The following is a 22,703-nucleotide window of genomic DNA, read 5'->3' as shown; positions in this document are numbered from 1 at the left end:
CTTCCTCCCTCCCAGATCGCGTGTGAGCTTGGGAGGCTTAGGGGAAGGTCTCTCGGCTCGGGTGATGGATATGGAAGCTGGATGGGAGTGGGCTGGGGAAATTGTTTCCACCCTACCTTTTTTCTGTGGGCCCTTATTAGAGAAAGGCATGAACTTTATAGCCAAGGCCCAGCTTGGGGGCGGCCACCAGGTTTTGTGTGTCCCAAAGTAAGAGAGCCAACGACGAACAGTGTGTGTTGTTTTGACCAGGAGTTCACCAAGAAAACTGTGATTGGGTTGCTGGATATCTACGGGTTCGAAGTCTTCGACAAGAACGGGTGAGGCCCTTTGTTCCTCCTTGAGACCCGAGTCTGGTGCTCTGCCAGATGCCCCTCTGGTCGTACTGGAGTTGACGTCCCCATTCCTAGAAAGTATCCAGGCTGGCACAGATTGTTTTAGAAGTCGAGCAACCATAAAAACGTCTTTGAGCTTGACTCTTGTGATCTGTTTAGTAACTTCTTTGCTTAATAAAGGTTTTGATTTTTTATGTTAAAAATCATCCTTTAAAAATGAGTGAATACAATGGAACTGGAAGCCACAAGTAACACGCACAAATCGGCAAACTTTACTGACACAGACAACAGTGTGGTGGTTACCAGCGGGGTCGGGGGTCAGGGAGGATGAGGAGGGCAAGGGGGCAAACGCATGGTGACGCAGAGGAGACTAGACTTCTAGTGCAGCGCGACACACAAAGGGTGTGTTATAGACTTGTGCGCTTGAACTTCAGTTATTAAACAGTGTTAACTCCAATACATTGAATTAAAAAAAATAAATAAATACAATTTAAGATATTTTATTTATTTTAGAGAGAGGGGAAGGGAGGGAGAAAGAGAGGGAGAGAAACATCGGTCCGTGGCCTCTTCCACGACCCCCCTGCCCGCACCCCAGGCCTCTGCGTCCGCACCAAGGATCAACCTGGAGACCTTTCCGTTGGCACTGACGGAAAGGAGTCACTCGCCCCACGGAGTCACACCAGCCAGGGCATTTAAAAAAAAGTAAATAGCATTTTTAAAAAATTGGTCTACTTGCATAGCTTTACTTATTTAAACCTTTTGCATCTCTAGTTTTGAACAGTTCTGTATAAATTACTGCAATGAAAAACTTCAGCAACTGTTAATTGAAAGCACCCTAAAGGCGGAACAGGCAGAATATGAAATGGAAGGGATAGAGGTAAACATTTTGATGTTTTCTCCTCGTTTGACTTCTTAGTCTAGTGAAATATTTACCTGAGAAATATGATTTCATTGGTGATTTTCCCTGATTAGTACTAAGAATTGTTTTTCACGCCTTCTCTGCTTATTTCCTGTGAAGTAATTTTGATACTCAGAAGGTATTATTTTTTTGCAATATTAGAGTTGAAAATCAGATTTTGGGGGAAAGAAACGTGGGAAAATCTATTTAAAAGAAATACGTTTTCTGTTCATCTAAATCCTTCTTGGAGAATGCTTCCCTCTTTGTCATTTTAGTGGGAGCCAATTCAGTATTTCAACAACAAGACCATCCTGGATTTGGTTGAAGAAAGACACAAGGGAATCATTTCTATTCTGGTGAGGACGTTAGTGTCGACCTTCGGGCCTATTCCTACGGTGTTCAGGGCGGGCGTGCGGCAGAGCTTTTCCCAGGATTAGAAAGGGCTGAGTGGAATTCGCTGGGATTGAAGTGTACAGACTGAGCCATTTCACTGAATTCTTGCTCGGAGCTTTAAGCTATGCTTTCCCCTCTCATTTCCATTCAGAGGCCTGCGTGATAGGCCACGGGGAGGTGGTGAGGAGAGGCCTCAGCAGTGAGAGCATGCGCGTCTATCTTCCGTAGACACGGCAGGGTGAGCCAGAAACCTGGGGACCCCGTGTGGGCAGGTGTCTGGCGGCAGCTGCGGAGCGGCTGCTTTTGTGCTTAGCATCGAGCAGGAAGCCGAGAAACACGAAGGAAGGCTTTATTTTAAAAAAATAAACGCATTGAGTCTGAGCCGAGGCTCCACGGGGCGGGCCTGTGACCTCGTTTTGGACTCGGGTTGTCTGAGAACGTCAGTGTCCTCAGATCCACAGTGGTTCTAATTTCCAAATATCAGATTTTAAAACAAATTCTAAGGGCCAATAAGAAACGACTTCCTTGCCTTGCTGTTCATTCGGGATCATCTACACCACTCTTTGCCTCCCTTTTCATGTAATAACTGGTTCCCTTCCCCCAGGCCTCACCCTCCACTGCCCACCCTGTTAGGGACCCAGCATGGAAGAGCCCAGCAGGGACTCCAGTGAGTGGTGACTCTGGTTGCCAGGAGCATGGGCACCACCTGGGTTCAAATCCCAGCCCTTTTGCTTGCTGCCTGTGTAACCTTAGCCAGGTGTCTTAACCTCTCTGAGCTCCAGTGTCGTCATCTGGAAATGGGTACAGAGCTTACCTCAGAGGGGCTGTAGGGACACGTTCAGCACGATGCTGTGTGCACAGGGCTCGGAGCTGTGCCTGTTCCGTGGCGAGCATTCCGACTGCATCCACTCAGCAAGCACCCATCGAATGCTCACTTTGTGCCATGGTCACGCCCTGTGCTTTGGGACACAGCAGCGCATGGAACAATCAGAACTCCCCGCACTTGGGAGGCTTTAAATGCTGGCGTGGAGAGGCCGACAGCACACAGGCGAACGGGCAGAATCTGGTGAAAAAAAGATAAGATCAGCTGCGCTGAGGAGGGGGCTCCATTTTACATCAGAGGGTCGAGGGAGGGCTCACTAAGGAGGTAACCTGCGAGCCGGGGCGCGAAGGAGCTGTGGCACCTGTCACGTGCACATCCGGGAAGCAGGCTCCAGGAAGCGTGGACGGGCGTGCGCTGGTCGAGCACACTCACTGCTCACACGGACTGCTAGACTAGCCTTTTACGATGTTTTAGTAAAAACTACTTCTTCCCGTTTGGTTTTGCATAGATGGAATCGGAAAGCATAGAGATGCTGCTTTGTACGCGTTCTCTCGCCAACTTCAACCAGCCTTTGGGTGGTGTTTTTATCGTTTTAATGAAAGCTACAGGGTCGATTCATCCTTAATTTTTTTAGGTGGTCAATGAAATGTCATCCGTGTTGGAGACCCGAAACAGGAAGTAGGAAGATGTAGCTTGAGAAATGCGGAAGCTTAGGCTTGGGGGGTTTACCGTGGGCTTCCGTGGAGGCTTTGCTCCGAGTAGAAGGGAACGTGTTCTTGACCAGCAGTGTGCAGTTGAGACGAGATGGGGCTGAGTGTCTATATCAGCCTCGTCTGGAAGCTGGGAGCCTCCTCTGAAGCCTTTGGAAACAAGCATCAGGTGAGCGGCAGAGTTGATTTTTTCCCCCCGTGGAGTTTCTAGTCTCTGGTTCCGTGGTGTCGCTGTCAAATCTGAGAAGCTGAGCACTTGTGATAGGTTAGCCAACCTACCCTGAAATGTTCATCTGAACCGGTGTGAGGTGACAGTGTGCTAGTCCAGGGCATCCTGCCACAGCTGGTGAAAGCAGTTCAACTTGGACTTGGGGGAATGTGGTGCTGTGGACCGAGGCTTCTCTGTTCCTTTTGAAGGATGAGGAATGTATTCGTCCTGGTCCCGCTACTGACTTGAGTTTCCTGGAGAAGCTGGAAGAGAAAGTGGGGAAGCATGCGCACTTCCAGACGTACGTATCTCATTGGACGAGCTGTCTCGTGGAGGAAGATGGGTACACGCCCATTTTCCTGGGGATGTGAGCAGGGCTCCGCAAGAGTCCAGCTCCATCTTCATAGTGGAAATTCGTTACAATGCACCATACTGGGCATAGCAGGTCTTTGAATACGATTGTGTTACAAGGTTGATGAGATGCCGCAGGAACTTGACTCTTGTTTACATCAATTTGCCTGCAGTGAAACTGGCTTTATTATACGTCACTTTGCTGTCATTCCCGGAACCTACTATGTTAGGTGAGGGCTTACTGTATACGCATACCTTTTGTTAGTAAAAATCAAACTCAGATTCCAAGTCAAGTTTAAAAAGATTTTTATATCTTGCTTTGTTCACGATCATTTCATCTGGGACATGTGCACTTGCATAGGAAATAGTCTTTTCTTTAAAAAAGGCCAGGTATGACATGACGCAGTGACGTGTGTAGGTCTGAAGTGTACCGCCTGGTGAGTGTTTGTGCCTGTGTGCACCCCACACAGACCGCGTTGTAGAGCATTTGCAGCACCCCAGGAAATCTGCCAGAAGTTAACTTAGTCTTTGAGATGAGGACAGCATTCGAGAACGGACACTCTGGAGTCACAAAAGCCTTGCTTTGAATCCCAGTTCAGCCATTCATTAGGACTTGACCTTGGGCAAGCAACACTCCTGCAGCTGGGCTTCCCGTTCTGCAAGTTGGGAATGCTAGTTATATAGCCTGTGGTAACATCGGTTTTATTGTACATTGTTTTGCTGCCATGTAGAATTAATTGTAAATGACCGTGTCAGTCACCTGATGCGGTTTCTGACCAGACAGAAGAATTCAGTAAACGGTAGTGGCTTTATCAAGCCTGTTGCAGAATATTGAAAGGATGCATCAATGGAACCGGATAAGTAAATGAGTCGAGAATGGAAAAATAAACTGGTATATTCACACATGGAGTGAAATGTGGCCATTAGAATGAACGGTCTCTCACTCCATGCAGTGGTGTGGAGAAGCCATGCACACAGAGGTCGGAGACACTGCCAAGCTGTGCACACTCAGGAGGTGTGTGCATGTCAGTGTGTATGTGTGGACATTTCAAGAAAAAGTCATTTAACAAGTATGAATAGCCAGAATCTGAAAAATGGTATTTCACGAGTATTTTCATCCCTCGACATCATAAACATGGAAGGTAGACTGTTTCTTTGTTGTCACCTGGAAGAATGGAACTTACTCCATTGTAAAAACACATATTTCTGTGGTTTGTGTATGGTTTTTATTCCTCAGTGCTTTTGAGGAGGGAGGCTGACTTTGCACCTTGGTCTCTAGCCGAGATGAGATGGGCAGCAAGGCTCCCTGGCCGCCGCCCCGTGGGTCAGCTTTCAGCGCTGGCCTGCGGTGATCGTCGGGGTCCCACGCGTCCCCCAGGGACTTCTCTCTCTCTGCCCTCCACACTGGTGCATTTTGTTGCCGCGAAGCAGGAAGGTTCAGCTCCCGTCTGTTTCCGTCCCTCTGCAGCCGGAAGCTGGCGGGTCCAATGGGCCGAAAGAGGATCGGCTGGATGGAGTTCCGCCTGTTCCACTACGCGGGAGAGGTCACCTACTGCACCAAAGGTGAGTGCCCCGGGGGCACAGGCGGCAGCCCCGAAGGTGCCTCTGTGTCCCCTGAAGAAATGCCACACACCCATCTCAGGTGTTCCCCGCCCCCCATGTAAGCATGCCATGTGAGGAATCTGTATTTACTGTATATATTACTACATATGTGTGTGTGTGTATCCACTTGGAGGTAATTCACATATCAAATGTCTCACCCACTCTAAGTGTGCAATTCTACAGGTGTTAGTGTGTTCACTTTGTAGCTGTGCAGCTACCACCACAGTTTTAGAATGTCCGTCACTGGCGGTCCCTCCCTTCCCCTGGGCCCCACCTCCTGCAGCCCTGGACGGCCAACGAGTCTGCTGTACTTTGTATCTCTCTGTGCTGCCCATGTCACATAAATGGGGTCACGCAACACGTCACCTTCTGTGTCTGGCTTCTGTCACTCAGTGCAGCGATTTTCAGCCCTTCTCAGCTCATGGCACACATGAACTAATTATTAAAGTTTTGATTAGAACTCTTGTCCAGTCTAAAATATATGTTTTGCCAGTCTGACCACAAAAATGTGAATGTACTTGATGCCACTGTACCGTGTACTTAAAAATAGTTAAAACGGTAAATTTTATGTTATGTATGTTCTATCCCAGTGAAAATGTTAGTTTGACACCTCCTAGCTGTTGTCTAAAAAGGTTGGATCTGAGACATTTCTGATGCATGTCTTGGCTTTATTACTGATGCGTGTCTTTTTAAGCTGGTTTTGGCTTGATAAGGACGCTTAGCTACTAATTTAATTATGAACTGACTGGATATTAAGTGACACATGCCAACTTTTAAAACCAGAAGTGGCCTGTCTTCCTGTGTGGGAAGGTGCCACTGGTCGCCACAGGCCCTGGCGTCTGGGTGTTGATGTTTCTCGGCGTTGGGGCTGATCTTCTCATCCACCTCCACAGTCTCCCCGGGCGGCCCTGGAAATTCAGCGCCCCCTCTGTTGTTCGTTGTTTGTGTTCTCTATGGCCAGGCCAGGGCACATGGGCAGGGTGGTGCATTCATGCAGCGCATCGGGACTCAGAGCGCAGCGCGTGTGAAAGCTGGGCTCCAAACACCAAGTTCTCCAGCTGTCTCCCCCGGGGGCCCCTGCCAATGCCCGGAGACGCACTTGATTGTCCCCACAGGAGAAGATGCTACTGGGTGGCATCCAGTGGGTAGAGGCCAGGATGTGGCTCAGTGTCCTACAATGTACCAGATGGTCCCCACAACAAAGAATTGTTCAGCCTCAAATGTCATAATGCCAAGGCCGAGAGCTCTTGTCTGATCATAAGAGATTATTTTTAGGATTTCCTTTTGCAGTCAAAGAGGATGAAATCATATTTTTAGGTAATTGATTCCAAAATCTTTTACTCAATATTTTGTAGGATTCTTGGAAAAAAACAATGATATCCTCTATAGACATCTGAAAGAGGTAAGTCTGAAACGTAGCCATACGTGTTTCTCATGGGGATGAGCCACCACCTGTGGCCCTCATTTCAGGTCGACTTGCTCTTCTGGATTCTCCTCTCTGGGCATCGTGTTGGGACTCCAGCCTGCCGTGGCTGGAGCAGACATTTGAGATGATCTGTGTGAACTCGTCACTTAATAAGCCCACCCAAGTGTGTGTGGCACCCCTCCTGTGTGCCAGGCACGGTGCTAGCTCTGGAGTTTCAGGGTGGGAGGCAGAACAGTGGCCAGGAATAAATATACGCACAGACAAAGAAGTTACCCATCAGTGGAAAGTGCTATGAAAAAAGTAAGCCAGGAACTGTGATTGAAGGGACATTTTTAATTGAGTTCAGAGGATCAGAGGAAACATCCCTGTGGAGGTGACTTTGAACTGCAACCTGAATGAGAATGATCTTGGCCATGGAAAGATCAGGGTTACTCTGGGTAGCGGGACCAGCATGTGCAAAGGCCCTGAGGCACAGACGGGCTCAGTGTGTTCGGTGAGTGGTAATGTTAACAGAGAGGGCCGAGAGCTCAGCAGGAGCAGAGATTTTGTTCAGGTGTCATGGCAATATACTAAGTGACATGAACTCTGGGGATGACGAAATGGAGACCCGTAGAAGTTGTCACTTGCCCCAGGTCACATCTTGAGGTGGGGCTAGAGCCAGGAGTAGCCCCCGGGGCTAAGTCCTAGTCTCCTTCCATATACCCTGCAAGTACGAGAACTCTCAGGTTTTTAAAGCTTTTCTTTATGAAATTGTTAACTGTTTTGTGTCAAAGTATATTTTATTTAATACAAAATAAATTGTATCTTATTTAATTAGCTTGTTTTATTAAAAAAACTTAGACTTTCAGCATGCACACAATATCTATATTTCAGGTGTCCAACTTTGTAACACAGTACCTGACACTCTAGTGTGCCCACCGCCTGAAGTCCAGTCTCCTTTCGTCATGTGGCCCCTTTACTCCCTTCCCCTCTGGTGACCAGCATTTGATTGTCTGTGTCTACAAGTTTGGTTTTTCGTTTGCTTTCTTCATTCATGTGCTGTTGTTTTGTTTGATACCCCACATATGAATGAAATCATAGGGTTCTCATCCTCCTCTGACTCATTTCCCCTAACACGAGACTCAGGATCCATCCGTGTCATTGCCGCATCTCATCGTAACAGGCACATACCGCCTCTTCTTTACCCACTCGTGGGTGGAGGACACTCAGGTCATTTTCCTGTCATGGCCACTGTGAATTAGGCTGCAGTGGACACAGGGGCACCTGCATCTTTACAAATAACTGTTTCCAATTTGTTTCAGACAGACACCCAGCAGGGGGATTGCTGGGTCACATGGTAGCTCTATTCTTACTTCTCTGAGGAACCTCCGCACCGATCCGCATCCCCACCAGCGGCGCGTGAGGTCCTTTATAGCACTTGGTATTTCTCATCTTGTTGATGACAACCATTCTGACCAGCGTGAGGTGGCATCTCATTGTGGTCCTGATCTGCATTTTCCTAACTAGTGTTGAGCATCTTCTCATGTGTCTGTTGGCCATCTGGACATCTTTGGAGATCCCTCTTAAAGAACCCACTTATTCTGGAGCAGCGGGTTGGATGGGAGCAACTATGGCTTCCTTGTGTCAGAGGAAAAACAGAGAATATACACATATAGTACTTGCACATTTCCTTCCACACTCGATTGTGGTTTTCCCCCTCTTCTCCAAGCGCTCCCGGAGCAAACAGCTCCGGTGCACCGCACGCACTGCCGTGCACCTTCCTGACGGCCCCTGGGTGGTTTCTGAAGCAGCACGTGGGGCACTCACTGTTCTTTGCTGCAGGTGCTGTGCAGTTCCAGAAACAGCATCCTGAAGGAGTGCTTCCTGGCTGCCGAGTTGGAAAACCGGCGACGGTCGCCAACGGTGGGTGGATACTCACCATTGAAAAGACACCCCCGTGAAGTCGGGAAGGCAGTGAAGGTCACCCAGAGGGTGCCTGCAGTTCCTCCCGGCCGCCCACCCTTTTTAAGTCCTCCTTTTTTTCTGGAAGTATCACCCTCCAGCGGGTTCTATTAGATACATATTTTCCAAGGTTAGCAAGCAGCATGGTCACTTACAGACATTTTCTGAGCACCTACCATGTCAGGCACTGGGCTGAGCACAAGGGAGTCAGCAGAACAAAACAGACAAGGTCCCTGAGCTCCTGGGGCTTGCGATCTAGTGGGGGAGGGTGTAGGAAAATGCCAGCTGAAGTGCTGTGAGTGTCCTAAAGGAAGCTCGAAATTGAGGGAATGGGAATGTGGGGGGGAGGCAGGCATGGCTCTGCCAGGCGCCAACTGCATACTTGCTGAGTGAGCAAAGCGCTCTGCATGCATGCTCATCTAGCCTCTGCTTAACCAGGCTGAGCCTGGGCTTCCCGGGCCAGGACCTCCAAAGCCCTCCCTTAGTAGGGGACAATGTAACTGGTGGAACAGTCTGTCGAGAGTTGGGTATAAAGGGCCAGAGTCTTGTGCCCTAACCCATCTCTTTGGTATTAATTGGGAGCAGCCATGTCTACTTAGCTTATTCTCCGTCCCCGCAGGTGGGAACACAGTTTAAGAACAGCCTGAGCAGCCTGCTGCAAATCCTCATCTCCAAGGAACCTTCGTACATCCGCTGCATCAAGCCCAATGAGAAGAAGCAACCCAGTGAGTTGTGAATCGTGCTGAACAGGAGCTCAGGGCCATGAGGCTGGGGGGGGGGGTGGGGAACTAAGATGGTGCTGGGTGAAAATCCCCAAAACACCACAGGCTCGTCCTTGGCCTGCGGACATAAATTGTTTTCATTTTTCGTGATAGGAGGTAAAGAAAAGGGGGGGGGTTTGATGGTTCTGGGTGAGCACTGCTCAGATTTTGGCCCATTTCAGGAGCTACGCAGCTGAGTAAGCTAGTGAATATGGCTTCCAAATGGTCTGTGACTGGGCTATTTTCTATACTGGTGCCACAGTTTCTAACAGAGTCACACAGTAAGAGGCTCACAGAGGCCAGGTAGGGAGAGCAAATGAGTGACGCAGACCGAGCATGAGGCAATAGGGAGTGGAGGGGACTGCGGCAAACTGCATAGAGCACACTGTGTTAAAGGGGCAGCACTCCTCCCTTCTAGCTGTTGTCGTCATGTGGATCTTTATGCCCAGAATGGCCAGATCTCATAGTTTTCCAAGAGAAACCCGAAGCCCAGATTTCCCTGTAAATCTCCCCCTAAATAAATCTCAGTCAGGGCCTAACAGAACCTGCCTGTGGCTAGGGCCAGCTCACAAGGTCATCAGCTTGCAGCCTCTCCTCTGGGCCCTCCTGGCTGAAATGGAGCCCTGGGGTGTGTCCTTTCCTGTTCCTCTCCCTTCTGTGTATCCACAGGCAAGTTCGACGACTTCCTCATAAGGCACCAGGTCAAGTACCTGGGGCTGATGGAGCACTTGAGGGTGAGACGGGCCGGCTTTGCGTACCGGCGCAAATATGAGCATTTCCTGCAAAGGTAAAGTATGTTTTGTTGCTCTGAAGCCAGTAAAGCCAAACACCTAGAGTTGTCCGCTCTCATCTGTGGAGGGTGCGTTCCAGGAACCCCAGCGGATGCCTGAACCCACACATAGTGCTGAACCCTACTTATACTATCCTTTTCCTAGTCATACATACGCATGATAAAGTTTAACTTACAAGTTAGGCACAGTGAGAGATTAACAATAACTAATAGTAAAATAGGACAGTTAGAACAATATACATAATAAGTTATGGGAATGTGGTTTCTCTCAAAATTCCTGATTATACCATACTCATCCTTCTCCTTGTGACGATGTGAGATGATGACATGCCTCAGTTAAGAATTCCCATGTTTTCACTTAAAGGAAGCGGTTCACGGCTTCTCCGTGAGACATCGGAATTGCCATCAGCATTAACCTTGTGCTCTGGGGCCGTTACCACGTAGCGTAAGGGTGACTTGAACACAAGCTCTGTGAAACCGTGACAGTGACCTGACAACTCAGAGGGCTCCTGAGTGGCTAACGGGCCAGCAGGGTGGACAGCGTGGGGGCGCTGGACAACAGGGGTGGTTCACAGCCTGGCCCTCGGGGTGTGCCTCTCCCCTCCGCAGGTACAAGTCCCTGTGCCCGGACACCTGGCCGCACTGGCACGGGCCTCCAGCAGAGGGCGTCGAGCGGCTGATCAAATACATTGGCTACAAACCAGAGGAGTACAAGTTAGGGAGGTAAGCGGCTGGCAAGTCACTGTCACAATATTTTGGCCACTGAGCCATAGCCATCTACAGCCCAGGGATTCATTTGTCAGGAAATTATGTAGATTTGCCAGCGGATTCGTCCATCCACTCAATTTAAATGCAGCTCTTTACAGGAAAAACTCTCCGGGGTGTCTCCTTCACTCTCAATGCTCGCCTCACGCAGCGCACCCCGTGGCACTCCTGACACCAGCAGGGTGTCCTGCGGTTTAAATCAGTTCTGCCACTGTCCACCTGGAGCTGGTGCCCGCCCACAGGCAAAGGCCCAGTCCTACAAGGCAGTTGCTTCCCCGCAGCAGAAGCTGGTCCCAAGTCCAGGCGACTCGTTCCCACAAGTCCCTCCTTGGGTTTGAATAACTTGCCAGAGCAGCTCACAGGACTCAGGAAAACATCTCACACAGTGGATTCCTGACATCTTACAAAGGGGTGTAACAAAGGAGCAGCCGGACAGAAGGGCTGCACAGAGCAAGGTGTGTGGGAAGGGGCGGAGCTTCCATGGCCTCTCCAGGTGCACCCAGTTCCTCTTCAAACCTTGTCCTCCTGGGGTTTTTATTACAAGTGTTTTACGAGCGGTGGCTGGTTTGGGACAAAGACCAAATATACATTTCTTGGAAACTCTAATATCATAGGCTCCAAGTGCTCAGATGGGCAATATTGTGGCCAGTTGGAGAAGATTTACACAGGAGCCCTGAGTTCTAAACCTCGCAGGGGCCTAGAATGAATCCATTTGCTTGTAAAATGAGGAGGGGACCAGGGTGGATCCTCTAACCTCTGTGTGTCTGGAGTCTTTCATCACTCAAATGTACACAGGACCTCTCAGAGGGGACATTAGGGCTCCTGGGATGTGACAGTTCCTTCAGCGGCAGTGGTCTCGAGCAGGACAGCTTTGGCATACATTGAAACCTTTGGAGCAAAATGCATCAGGGTGAGCCAGGAAGATTTGCGCCTGTTCTGTCAGTCACTTTGGTTAATTTGGTACCCAAGCCTGAAGGGGGCCCATTCCCAGGCTACTGAGATCCCAGCTTCAGGGGCCTCTCTGCCTTTGGACCTACCAATGGGCTTTCCCTGTCAGTGGCCACTCCCACTTGTACAAGGCCGTCTGGGGCCACTCTGGCCGCTCTCCACCCTCACACTTCTGTTCTGGGCCCTGCTCCAAGAGGCAGTTGTATTTCCAAGCCAGATCCCTGAGAGTCTGAGGGAGGCAGGCCAGGGAGGTCAGAGGGTGGGATCTGTCCCTGCTCCATTCATTACCTGGCATGAAGAGGAGGGATTCTGCGGCTTGGCGCACTGCTGCCCCCGGTGGCTGTTCTGGGAAGTTTTCCCCTAACAGTAGGTGGGTGGGATAGGCATTACAGGTCCCTATTTACAATTTCTCTCGGCTAATTAAATCCATATTCTCTGTCATCACTTTTTAAAGCCCAGGGAAGTAACCGCAGGTTAGGATGGTGCATTAGTTTTCTAGGGCCACATAAAAAATGCACACCGATTAGCTGGCTTGAACCAAAAGAAATTTATTCTCTCACACCGCACCCCGTGGCACTCCTGACACCAGCGGGGTGCCCTGCGGTTTAAATCAGCTCTGCCACTGTCCACCTGGAGCTGGTGCCCGCCCACAGGCAAAGGCCCAGTCCTACAAGGCAGTTCCTTCCCCGCAGCAGAAGCTGGTCCCAAGTCCAGGCGACTTGGGACATTAATGGTTCACAGGATCCTGGAGGAGCTTGTTGGCTGGTGGTGGGACCTGTCCCTCTAGAGGCTAAAGTCCAAAGTCAAGGTGTTGGCTCCCTCTGAGGCTGCTCCCTCTGAAGGCTTTATGGGAAGGTCCTTCCCTGCTTCTTTCAGCTCCCAGCGGCTCCTCACATTCCTTGGCTTGTGGTCACATCACTGCAGTCACTTGTCCCCATCTCCACATGGGGTTCTTTCCTGTCCCTTTAAGGACATGGCTGGATTTAGGGTCCACCCTAATGACCTCCTTACCTTGATTACATCTGCAAAGGCCATCTTTCCAAGTAAGAACCCTGCTCTGAAGTGACCAGTGGATGTGGGTTTGGGGGGAACACTATTCAAGCCACTACAGAGGTGACTGACCAGTTAATAATTAAAACACTTTTTTTCACTTCTAGAACCAAAATATTCATTCGTTTCCCCAGAATGCTGTTTGCTACAGAAGATGCCTTTGAATTTAGTAAACATCAATTAGGTATGATTTTTTTTCCTGGCCTTACTTCAATAGAAAGTGAAATGAATAAGCTTAGCTTGGGCTATATCTTAAATGTGGTGCTGGCTACAATGTTAGCAGCACCGGCTTTGGGAAGCAGGAACAAGATACGGGACACATGCATACGGTAACATGCATGTGAATTTATGCCGTGGTGTTTGGAGGTCGTCATAGACGCACATGGAAACAAACACTGTGGTGCCGCCCGACTCCAGTTTGGATCGAGCTCCGTTGTCCCTCGGGAGTCCACCCCCTTAAACGGAGTTAAAGTGTTTGTACAACTGCCCGATGTCGGACGGTGTAACTTCAAAGCCTACAGCCAAGGCGTTTGTTGCGAATGGTAGAGGAGAAAAGTGAGTGGCGGGAAAATGCAAATGATGGAAAATTACAACCATGCTGGGGAAGGGGGGGCGGGGCAGAGCTGCTTCCTTGAAACCGTCCTGCTGAGGACCATGCCACGAGAGTGGTCCGGGTGCCTGCTGTGTGCGCTGCGTCCTGAGTCCTCTGTGTTTGTCATCTCGTTCTGTCTCAGGATACACCCAGGGGGCCGAGTGTCACCTCCACTTCCCAGTCGGGGTCACTGGGGCCCAGCCATGTCGGTCAGTCACTGGGTGGCTACACAGCCAGTCGGCAGCAGAGCTGGGGTTTGAACGTGGGTCTCTGGCTTCAGGTCCTAGACTCTGAACTGCTGTGCTGAGTGGTCTCATTTTTTGACCCCTCCACAGCAGAGGGCACCGAACACTGGGGTCTGGTCAGTGGGTGGTTGCCGGCGCTGTGCAATGCCCGAGCCAGCGTTTCGCCCCAGCTCCCAGGGGATGGGACATTAATGGTTCGCAGGATCCTGGAGGAGCTTGGCTGGTGGTAGGACCTGTCCCTGGGAGGAGGAGGTGGATGGAGAAAGGAGAAGCTACAGGGGCAGGGCGTGTGCTCCCGCAGCCCTGGGGTCACACCCAGCCTCAGCAGCCGCCCTGCCTTGCAGCTAGCGAGTTAGCAAGTTTCTTTGCCACCTGACCTGCATGCTTGTTAGTAACACATGCTGGTGCCCGCCTCATGGGAGGCAGGGGGGAGGGCGTGAGGATGAAATGTCACTCCTGACACGGAACCAGGGTGCGGCCGCACCTCTAGATGGTGGCTCTGGCCCTGACCGGGGAACGCAGAGGAAGGAAGACAAAGCCTCGGTTGCTGGGCAGCTCTGAGAGCCAGGCCGAGCCTGACCCTGCTGCGTCGGCTTCCTGTCCCCTCGGTGCTCGTGTCACTTCTGGCATTCCCCCTCAAGGTCACACCTGCAGCGATGCACACAGGAGGGTCATTTTACCAAAACTTTCGTTTTGTTTTAAGTTGCGAGAATTCAAGCCACATACAGAGCCTGCCTAGAAAGGAGAGCCTATGTGAAGAAAAGACAAGCAGGTGAGAGCTCAATGCAGACTTGCCATCTGCAGCGGGCCCGTCCTGGACATGCGGGCTGCTGTGCGCATCCTCTCCCCCCAGGCCTGTCCGGAAACCTGGGTGCGGGGCGGCCTCCAGTTGTGGGGCCTGCTCTCATTTCTCCTCCACTGACCAGACAGCATGACGCAGTGGGCCTCATTTGTCCCATGGACGTGGTTTATGTGACCCACAATGTCTGCACGTTTAAAGAAAAACGTTTTAAAGGTCACTAACCCCATGAGTACCTCCAGGGTTCCTTTCCTCTGTCCCTCCCCAATGCCTTCTCACGCCCACCCCCAATCCTCTGAATTTTGCATTTATAATTCCCTCGGGTTTTAACCCTAGTTCTCCAGTGCATGCTTGCACCACTCGGTGTAATCAGGCTGGCGTGATTTGAACTTAATAAAGTGACACTGTATTTTTTGCAACATTTTTGCACTCCAAATTGTTTTGCAGATTCAATCAGTAAACGTTTGTAGTTACTCATTTTCATCGTTGCACAGCAGTCCACTATATCAAAGGTCCACAAAGTTTTTTTTCTTACAGGGACAGATAGTATTTGAGACCTGTGGGTCATACGGTTTCTCTGGCAGCTACTCAACTCTGCTGCTGTAGAGTGATGGTAGCTTTACACAAATACATGAATTAACGGGCACAGAAGTGCTGCAATTAAACTTTATTTATAAACAGGCGGCCAGCCCGAGGGCCGTATTCTGCTTTCCCCTGTGCTATTGGAGTATAAATGCTATCAGAGTCTACACAATTTAGCTGTTCTGTTGGTGGACACTTGGGTTGTTTCCAGTGGTTGTGGGTTTTTTTGGTAATGACATAAAAAATAAAAAGCATTAAAAAATCTGGATTAACTGAGAATAATATGAAAAGCATTTAAAAATTGGGAGATAAGCCAGAAATCTAATTTTTGTGTCCCAATTTGTTGATGTAGCCCCATTTTTAAATGTGGACAAAGTGAACACAGCAAAACAGATGGAACACGTCAGTAAGACAGACGTGTACCATCAGAAGTGCCAGCCATCTTATCCCTGAAAAGGATCTTGGGAAACTGTAGTTCCTTTGTGTAATTTTGGGGCTTCTCATAGCGCCCCGTGTTCCTCTGTCTCCCTAGTGCTGTGTCCCTCTGAGCGTCCCCCCCCTCCCAGTAAGAACTGATGATGTTCACCTGACTTCCATCTGGGGGGGGGCGGCTAGCTGAGTGCCCTTGCAGGCATGTGGATGACTAATTCTGAAAAAGCCTTTTGCATCTAAATATGATTGCGCCCCACCTTCTAATGCCGGCAGTGAACTCTTTCAGCCATCAAACTGGAGACCCACTGGCGTCGAGTCCTGGCTCGGAAGAAGGCCGAGAGGAGGAAGTGGGCTGTGTTCATTGTAAGGAGGTGAGTTCTCGGGGATGGAAGTGGGGAGGGGCTGCTCGGTGCTGGGGTGCTGCAGAGGTGGTCATGGACTGGGCTGAGTTTCTTGGATTCGTGCAGAAAGGTAACGTGCCTTTTGGGATGTCAACCCTTAGGAATTCAGTTCTCTTTCCTCTGAGCACCGTAACTTGATGCTGGTCACAGCTGAGGACATTTGTAGCTTCTCTGAGGCAAGTTCAGAAGGTCAGAGTCAAATGCCTTCTGATGCCAGGCAGGTAAAGGAAGTGAATCTGGTGAACTGGAACAAGACAGTAAGGCACGGCGGAGACTGCGGCAAACTGGAAAGCTCATTTCGCCTTGTATGACAGGCTGCTGCAGAGAAATGCCAGGCCAGCATTGCCAGACCTTTTGATTTTTCAAGGAAAGCTGAAAACCTGGCTTCCATGTAATACCGCCTCTTTGTTGTCATTGGCAACCGATTCAAGCTATTCCAAACGAAACAAAAATAGTGTGGGTGCAATGGAACCCATCCTTGGGGCAGATCTGGCCTGTGGGCGACATTCCTGGCTGTGGCCGACAAGACGGACTAAATCAGGGGTGTCCAACCTTTTGGCGTCTCTGGGTCACACGGGAGGAAGAGTTGTCTTGGGCCACACATGAAATACACAAACATTAATGACAACTGATGAGCAAGAAAAAGGGTTTTAAGTAAATTTGCGATTTTGTGTTGGGCCACATTCATAGCCATCCTCGCTGCATGCGGCCCACAGGCCACGGGTTGGACACACAGTCTCCACGGCGTCTGGCATCCTCCGAACCAGGTGAATGGAGACAGAGAGAGCCCTGTGAAGCAATAGGTCAGAAAACCAACAAACCACTTTCCCATTTAGGTTCATAAAGGGATTCATCCATCGAGACAGGCCTCTTTGTCCTGACAACGAGGAGTTTATCGTGTTCATGCGGAAGAATTACATCCTGAATCTTCGGTATCACGTCCCCAAGAATGTCTTGGACAAGAGCTGGCTGACGCCTCCTGGCATCTTGGAAAACGTGAGGACCCCACTGCGACTCAAGCTGCAAGTGACCCGGGCACGGGTGGGGCTTTGGTGTTTCTTTATGCTGCCTCCTTGGCTTGGAAGGGCTGCGTAACAAAGCACAGCCTTGCAAGGGTGTTGCGTGAGAAATTTCATTCCTTAGAATCCACAATCGCCTTATTGAAAGTATACAGCCATTGAAGGTCTGTTTATACAGAGCACTTTTAAATGGTGTCTGTCCTTCATGTGGCGTTCCAGGAGGGTTAGGTGACTGTCACCTCCAACATTTGTCTAAAGGATGGCCCGAGGACCCTCTGTGTACCATTTAAGATTCTTGAGCCCTGAGTCAGCATCGTAGGAGACTTGTTTCAGGCAGCTGCCGGGACTCAGATGCACTCAAGGCCCACTAGCTTAGCGGGAGCGAAGTAAGCTCACCAGGGGAACTGAACTCAGCTTTGCTTTCAAAGCTTCTGTTCTGGTGTGAGTGGGGCGGGTGGAAAAGCAGCGTGTCCTTCGCACAGGCATCAGAACTGCTCAGGAAAATGTGCACGAGGAACCTGGTGCGGAAGTACTGTCGCGGGATCACAGCTGAGAGGAAGGCGCTGGTAGGCTGTGAGGGCTGCGTGGGGAGGCTGGGGTGGGGGGTGGCGCTGGCCCGACAGCTGGACTGTTCATTAGCTGTCCTTGGCCGCCACTCCACCTGTAAGCCAGGAGTCACACTGGGCCCCCGCCTTGTGTACCGGCCGAGGATTCAGCACGCAGACCACTCAGCACAGAGCCCTGGTAAGGGGCAGCCGTTATCATCACTCACGCCGTTACCATGGGAATCAGTCCAGGCTGAGCCCAAGGGGCAAATGCAGGACCCCTCGGCTGGAGGTCTGCTTTTGTTTATGCTCATCCTGCAGGTCAGCAGACTTTTCCCAAAAAGGGCTAGAGAGTAAACGCTTTAGGCTTGGCGGGCCCCGGGACCCCTGGTACAGTTACTCAGCTCTGCTGCGACAGCCCCAGAGCAGCCAGAGACGACGTGTAACTGAATGCGTAGCCCTGCTCCAGGAAAACTTTATACAACCAGCGAGGAGGCTGGGTTGGGCCCGTGGGCTGCAGTTGGCCGATCGATCTCAGACCTAGGAGACACTGCTCCCTGAAATTATGACGGTTCCACTCCCAGGAAGCCAGTTGTAGGTGGACAAAACAGGCCCTAAATATCAACACCGTCTAATACTCTTCAGGGCACTGGCCAAAGCCAGGACTGTGTCCTGCTGTCTGGGGGGAAGTGTGACAAAGTCCCCACAGCTTGCCCAGGGAAGTGTGCAGCGCCTGCCCCTCGAACCCTGCTCCCACGGCCACCATTTCTGTCTCAACTTGTGTGTCACCAGATGCAGCAAAAGGTGGTCACCAGCGCCGTGTTCAGGGGGAAGAAGGAAGGCTACGCAGAGAGTTTAAATCAGCCCTTTGCCGACAGCCGGATAGGTGAGTGCATGTTTCCATCTGTGCGCTCACTTCCCTATTTAACAAGTCAGAGGAAAGTTTTCAGCTCCACAGCATTTCCCGAAGGCTCCTCCCCAGCTGAGGTCTTGGTCACAGAGGGACACAAGGCCAGCAGATGCCAGTGGCCCTCGCCCACGGTGGTACTTAGTGACGATCCACTGTGTCCTGGTTCCCTCCCTAGATGAAGGAGACATCAGTCCCAAAGTGCTGCAGCTGCTCAGCAAGGAGAAAATCCAGGTAAGTTGAGGGGGCGATAGGATTCCGTGGTGGCGTCTGGACAGGGTCTGCTTCCTGCGCGGAGTCTGGAAACGCTGAGCGTACGTGCTGGGGTGCCTGTGGGTGGGCTCTCGACTGTGATGCTGTGGGTACAGACTAAGAGTTGGGGACCATGACCATTGGATACTTGCTGCTGTTCATATGGTCCTTATCAGTCACCCTAGGAACTGTTCGGTCTTCTAGGAAGCTGAGGGAACTACGGCCATGAACTTAATCACTACACATGCCAGCGTAGTGAGCAGGGTGGCAGAGTGCCTGGGTGCTGCCTGGGCTTTGTGTGACTGAGCAGCTCTGCGATCCCGGCAGGTTCAAGCTCTCAGGTTCAGGGTGGCTCTCCTGGCTGCTCTGTCCCTTTTGGTCCCCTGCAGAACAGAAACCTGAGCAGACAGAGTGGATTGCTCCCCGGTTGAGGTCTTTCGAGCACACACAGCATTCCAGAGGTCATCTCTGCTGACCTGGCAGAGGAGACCTATGAGGCAGGTGGCTGACACCTTGCCTCCCTCAGCAGGGCAACACTGCAGGCAGAGCTAGGGATCAAAACCTGCCTGGGAGGGAGCCAGGGAGCCTGGAAAACCTGTTTATGCGAAACCTGGCTGAGCCTCCGTTTGGGGCTGAGTGGCCAGGAGCCCGGTGCTCTGCCCCGCCCCCCACGAAGTAACCCCCCCCTCGTAGTGACGGTAACCTCCTTGCAGTACGGCATCCCGGTCATTAAATACGACAGGAAAGGCTTCAAGGCGCGGCCCCGGCAGCTCCTCCTCACTCAGAAGGCAGCCTACGTGGTGGAGCTGGCCAAAATCAAGCAGAGGATTGAGTACTCGGCGCTCAGGGGTAGGCCGCAGGCGAGCCTCCGACAGCTTGCTGGGTGGGCTTGGGTCCTGGGCTCCCCCATTCTGGTGCAAGTGTCAGTGGTACCCCCGACCCTAGTCTGCAGGCTGGACAGTAGCGATCTTCTGCAGTGACCTGTTTTTTATCAGGATGCCCCCTCTGTAGCCCAGCAGCACGTGCAGACTGGGCCCAGCTGTGGCATGGTGGGGGGGGGAGTGTGGGGCTGGGGAGCCCCTAGGTAGGCGCACCTCCTCTTTCATCTGTATTAACGCCAAGCTGTCTGGTTCCTGGCTCCTAACTTTGAGTCTGTCTTAAGGCATCTCCACTAGCAACCTGAGGGACGGGATCTTAGTCATTCATGTGTCACCAGAAGCCAACAGGCAAAAGGTAATTGACGGCCACCAGGCTCCGCCCAGATGATCTGTGGACCACGGAGAAACGGCCGTGCTGGGGAGCATGCTCCTTCAAGTGGCCGCCCCTGAAGCTGCCCTGTCCTCTCCACCGCAGGGGGACGCCATCCTACAGTGTGAGCACGTATTCGAAGCGGTCACTAAACTCGCCATGCTGGTTAAAAAGGAGAACATCGTACACGTCATTCAAGGAAGGTAGGTGGCTTCACCTTCGGCCCAGGAAGTAGTTCAATGTTAGAATGTTTATTGACTTGTCAAGGAAGACGGGAATGTGAATCATTTCACCCACGCCTGCCTCCCAGCAGTCCCCCTGCCCTGCTGATAAGGAACTGCCTCCCTCACCCCTATGATTGGGGCGCCAGGGGAATGAAGAAGTCGGTGCTCACTCACCGACCTGCGGCAATGGGGGTCCCACCATCTGGTACTCAAAGGAGGGGCTCATGTGCCTGCGGGAAGCTGCTCTTGGGGCCAGAGGAGGTGACAGCCACACCTTGCTGTTGAAGCCTGTTTTGGGGGGACAGCTGGTTAAGCACAGTGGGCCTCAACTTTGCAGGCTGATCAGGGAAAAGCCCTACAATTTCTTTAGGACACGAAGGAAAGATACGGGACACATGGGTACTTAATGCAGTTCCCTCCGTAACTGAAGGAGGTGCCACCTTTGCCACAGGCACCAGGCGGTTAAGCAGCGTGCGGACTGTGGCACACCTGGTCAGGGACAGTGCGCGGCCTCCCTGAGCCACGCTCCTCCTCCTCAGGCCGGCACCTCGCCCCGGCCCTGCTCCTGGAGCCCCCCGGGAAAGCGGGCTGCTCCCTCGGGTTGCTGCTCCCACCACGTCCCGGCCTTTACAGCCCAAGGAGCAGATCCACCCAAGGGAGAGGTGGGCACACTGGGAAGTGTCGTTTCTGTGTGGCTGTTCCCCGGGGCACACCTAGCCCACTACAAGGGCTGTCGTGTAAGGATGGATAAGTGGTTCTTCAGCCCTGGAAGAACCGGCCCTGAAAGAACTGAATGTGCTGTATGGAGTAAAGCTCTGTAATACAACAGGAGTTCAATCCTGAACCTTGTACAACTTCCTTAATAAGTTTCTGCAGACCAGAGGCTGAGAGGAGAGGAAAGTAACTGACCACGTCAGTAATTCATCGTTCTGTGTCTTTTAAGTTTACAGTTTTATATCAGTCCTGGAAGAGAAGGCACCATAGTTTTCGACACTGGGCCAGAAGAACAAATCTACAAAGATAAGAACGGGCAGTTAACAGTGGTGAGTGGCCAGGCCCGGGAGCGAGGGCAGCACTTTGGACGAGAATAAAGACAAAAACCCCACCAGCTCCAGTCCTTCTAGAGACTGACTGAAGTCATAAGCTAGTTTACCTTTCTCCTCCTGATTCTACATCTGGAAAACAGGACAAGGCGATTCAAACAGTGAATGAAAAGGGGAAAAAGAGGTGACTGGGCACATTTAACGTGAACCAGAAGGTGGCATTCAACCCTCCTTGGTTTTCAGTGACAAAGCCCACTTGTCACTGGACGGCGAGGGTGTTATGCCTTGTCACCGCGGTTCTCAGACGCCAAACCAGAGTCCCCTGTGTTTGCGTCTCAGCCGGACACTGTGATGCGTGGGCTGGGGATGGGCCCTGGGCTGTGGAGTGGACGCAGTGACCGGTGTGAGGGGCAGGGGTTGGGAGCCACGGCTGTCTCAGGAAGAAGGCGAGGGCCTGTGCTCTGCCCTCCCGGGCACGTGGGACGCAGAGCTTGCTGACCCAAGCTCCAAGGTTGCGTCTGTCTGTCTGTCTGTCTGTCTCGGAGTCACACAGCCCAGCCTCTCCCTGACTGAAGAGGCCAAGGGGCCTCAGTGAGCCCATTTCTAAACATGGCTTCTCGAAGCTCCTCCGAACCTACCTGGATGAGGTTGGGGAGGGGAGAGGCCTCGAACCCTAAGCGCGGACTGCCTTCCAGGTGTCCGTCCGCACGAAGTCCTGAGAGAGGAGGACACCCGACAGAGGAGTAGACCCGGGAGGCGGGGTTTGATCCGGTAAGGTGACGGCAGCTCCAGGAGAACAAGGGCCTCCGCTCTGCAGACATGGAGTGGCAGCTGGAGCCGGCACCCAGCCCCAGCCTCTCGGGGCCCCGGGCACGGAACCACAACGCCCTCGTCAGGCAGTCAAGCCACCCGACAGGGTGGTTCGAAATGCCCCACAGGACATGGACTCGACGGGCACTTGACTGTGTCGCCGTAAGGTAGGCAACCGGTTCTCTACCTTTGTCGAGCCACCGCCAAGGCACAACGAAGTGTGACACATGGTCTGAGTAAATGAGATTTCCTAAGGCTGCAAAACTTGGATTTTGCCTTAAATAAGCGGAACTTAGAAATGCACCCGCTTCCTTACCATTTCTGCTGGGCACTTTAGGTTCCAGAGCGGGGGGCTGTGCCCCCCACGCCCTACCTCCCCAGCACTAAGTGGGGGGCACCGCCAGCTGACTGACTCTGCTTCTTCAGAAGCCCAGGACATCCCCTCAGTGTGCACCCAGGTGCCGCCATGCCGGCCTCGCCTTTGCCCTGGGCAGCTTCCAGGTGGTGAAGCGGGAGGCAGTGTCTCTGCCTCGTGCTCTTTGCTGAAAACTGCCCTTCAGCGGCGGGACTGTGCTCGGGAGTTTCTGAGAAGAGTCAGCGAACAGG

At 51.8% G+C, this 22,703-nt stretch overlaps 1 protein-coding gene across 1 annotated transcript in view; it reads left to right on the top strand.

Moving 5' to 3' along the window:
• Window positions 1-22,676, top strand: part of MYO1H (myosin IH) — a 65,081-nt gene extending 42,405 nt beyond the window's left edge. Inside the window, exons 12-33 of the mRNA XM_037156181.2 lie at window positions 250-317; window positions 1,104-1,209; window positions 1,506-1,586; window positions 3,574-3,665; window positions 5,184-5,278; window positions 6,673-6,719; window positions 8,565-8,645; window positions 9,304-9,409; window positions 10,115-10,232; window positions 10,845-10,958; window positions 13,106-13,182; window positions 14,539-14,607; window positions 15,935-16,019; window positions 16,886-17,045; window positions 17,551-17,634; window positions 18,406-18,499; window positions 18,699-18,754; window positions 19,486-19,621; window positions 19,935-20,005; window positions 20,126-20,223; window positions 21,188-21,287; window positions 21,983-22,676. Coding sequence (XP_037012076.2) covers window positions 250-317; window positions 1,104-1,209; window positions 1,506-1,586; window positions 3,574-3,665; window positions 5,184-5,278; window positions 6,673-6,719; window positions 8,565-8,645; window positions 9,304-9,409; window positions 10,115-10,232; window positions 10,845-10,958; window positions 13,106-13,182; window positions 14,539-14,607; window positions 15,935-16,019; window positions 16,886-17,045; window positions 17,551-17,634; window positions 18,406-18,499; window positions 18,699-18,754; window positions 19,486-19,621; window positions 19,935-20,005; window positions 20,126-20,223; window positions 21,188-21,287; window positions 21,983-22,006 — 1,962 coding nt within the window. The 3' untranslated portion in view covers window positions 22,007-22,676. The remainder of the gene's footprint in view (window positions 1-249; window positions 318-1,103; window positions 1,210-1,505; window positions 1,587-3,573; window positions 3,666-5,183; window positions 5,279-6,672; window positions 6,720-8,564; window positions 8,646-9,303; window positions 9,410-10,114; window positions 10,233-10,844; window positions 10,959-13,105; window positions 13,183-14,538; window positions 14,608-15,934; window positions 16,020-16,885; window positions 17,046-17,550; window positions 17,635-18,405; window positions 18,500-18,698; window positions 18,755-19,485; window positions 19,622-19,934; window positions 20,006-20,125; window positions 20,224-21,187; window positions 21,288-21,982) is intronic.
• Window positions 22,677-22,703: the final 27 nt, after the last annotated feature.

This window comes from Artibeus jamaicensis, unplaced genomic scaffold (genome assembly GCF_021234435.1).
Source record: "Artibeus jamaicensis isolate MK-2021 breed Jamaican fruit bat unplaced genomic scaffold, CSHL_Jam_final contig_525, whole genome shotgun sequence".
NCBI classification, from domain to species: domain Eukaryota; kingdom Metazoa; phylum Chordata; class Mammalia; order Chiroptera; family Phyllostomidae; genus Artibeus; species Artibeus jamaicensis.
The sequence above is the reverse complement of the archived record's forward strand: the minus strand, read 5'-3'. Positions and strand labels throughout refer to the sequence as shown.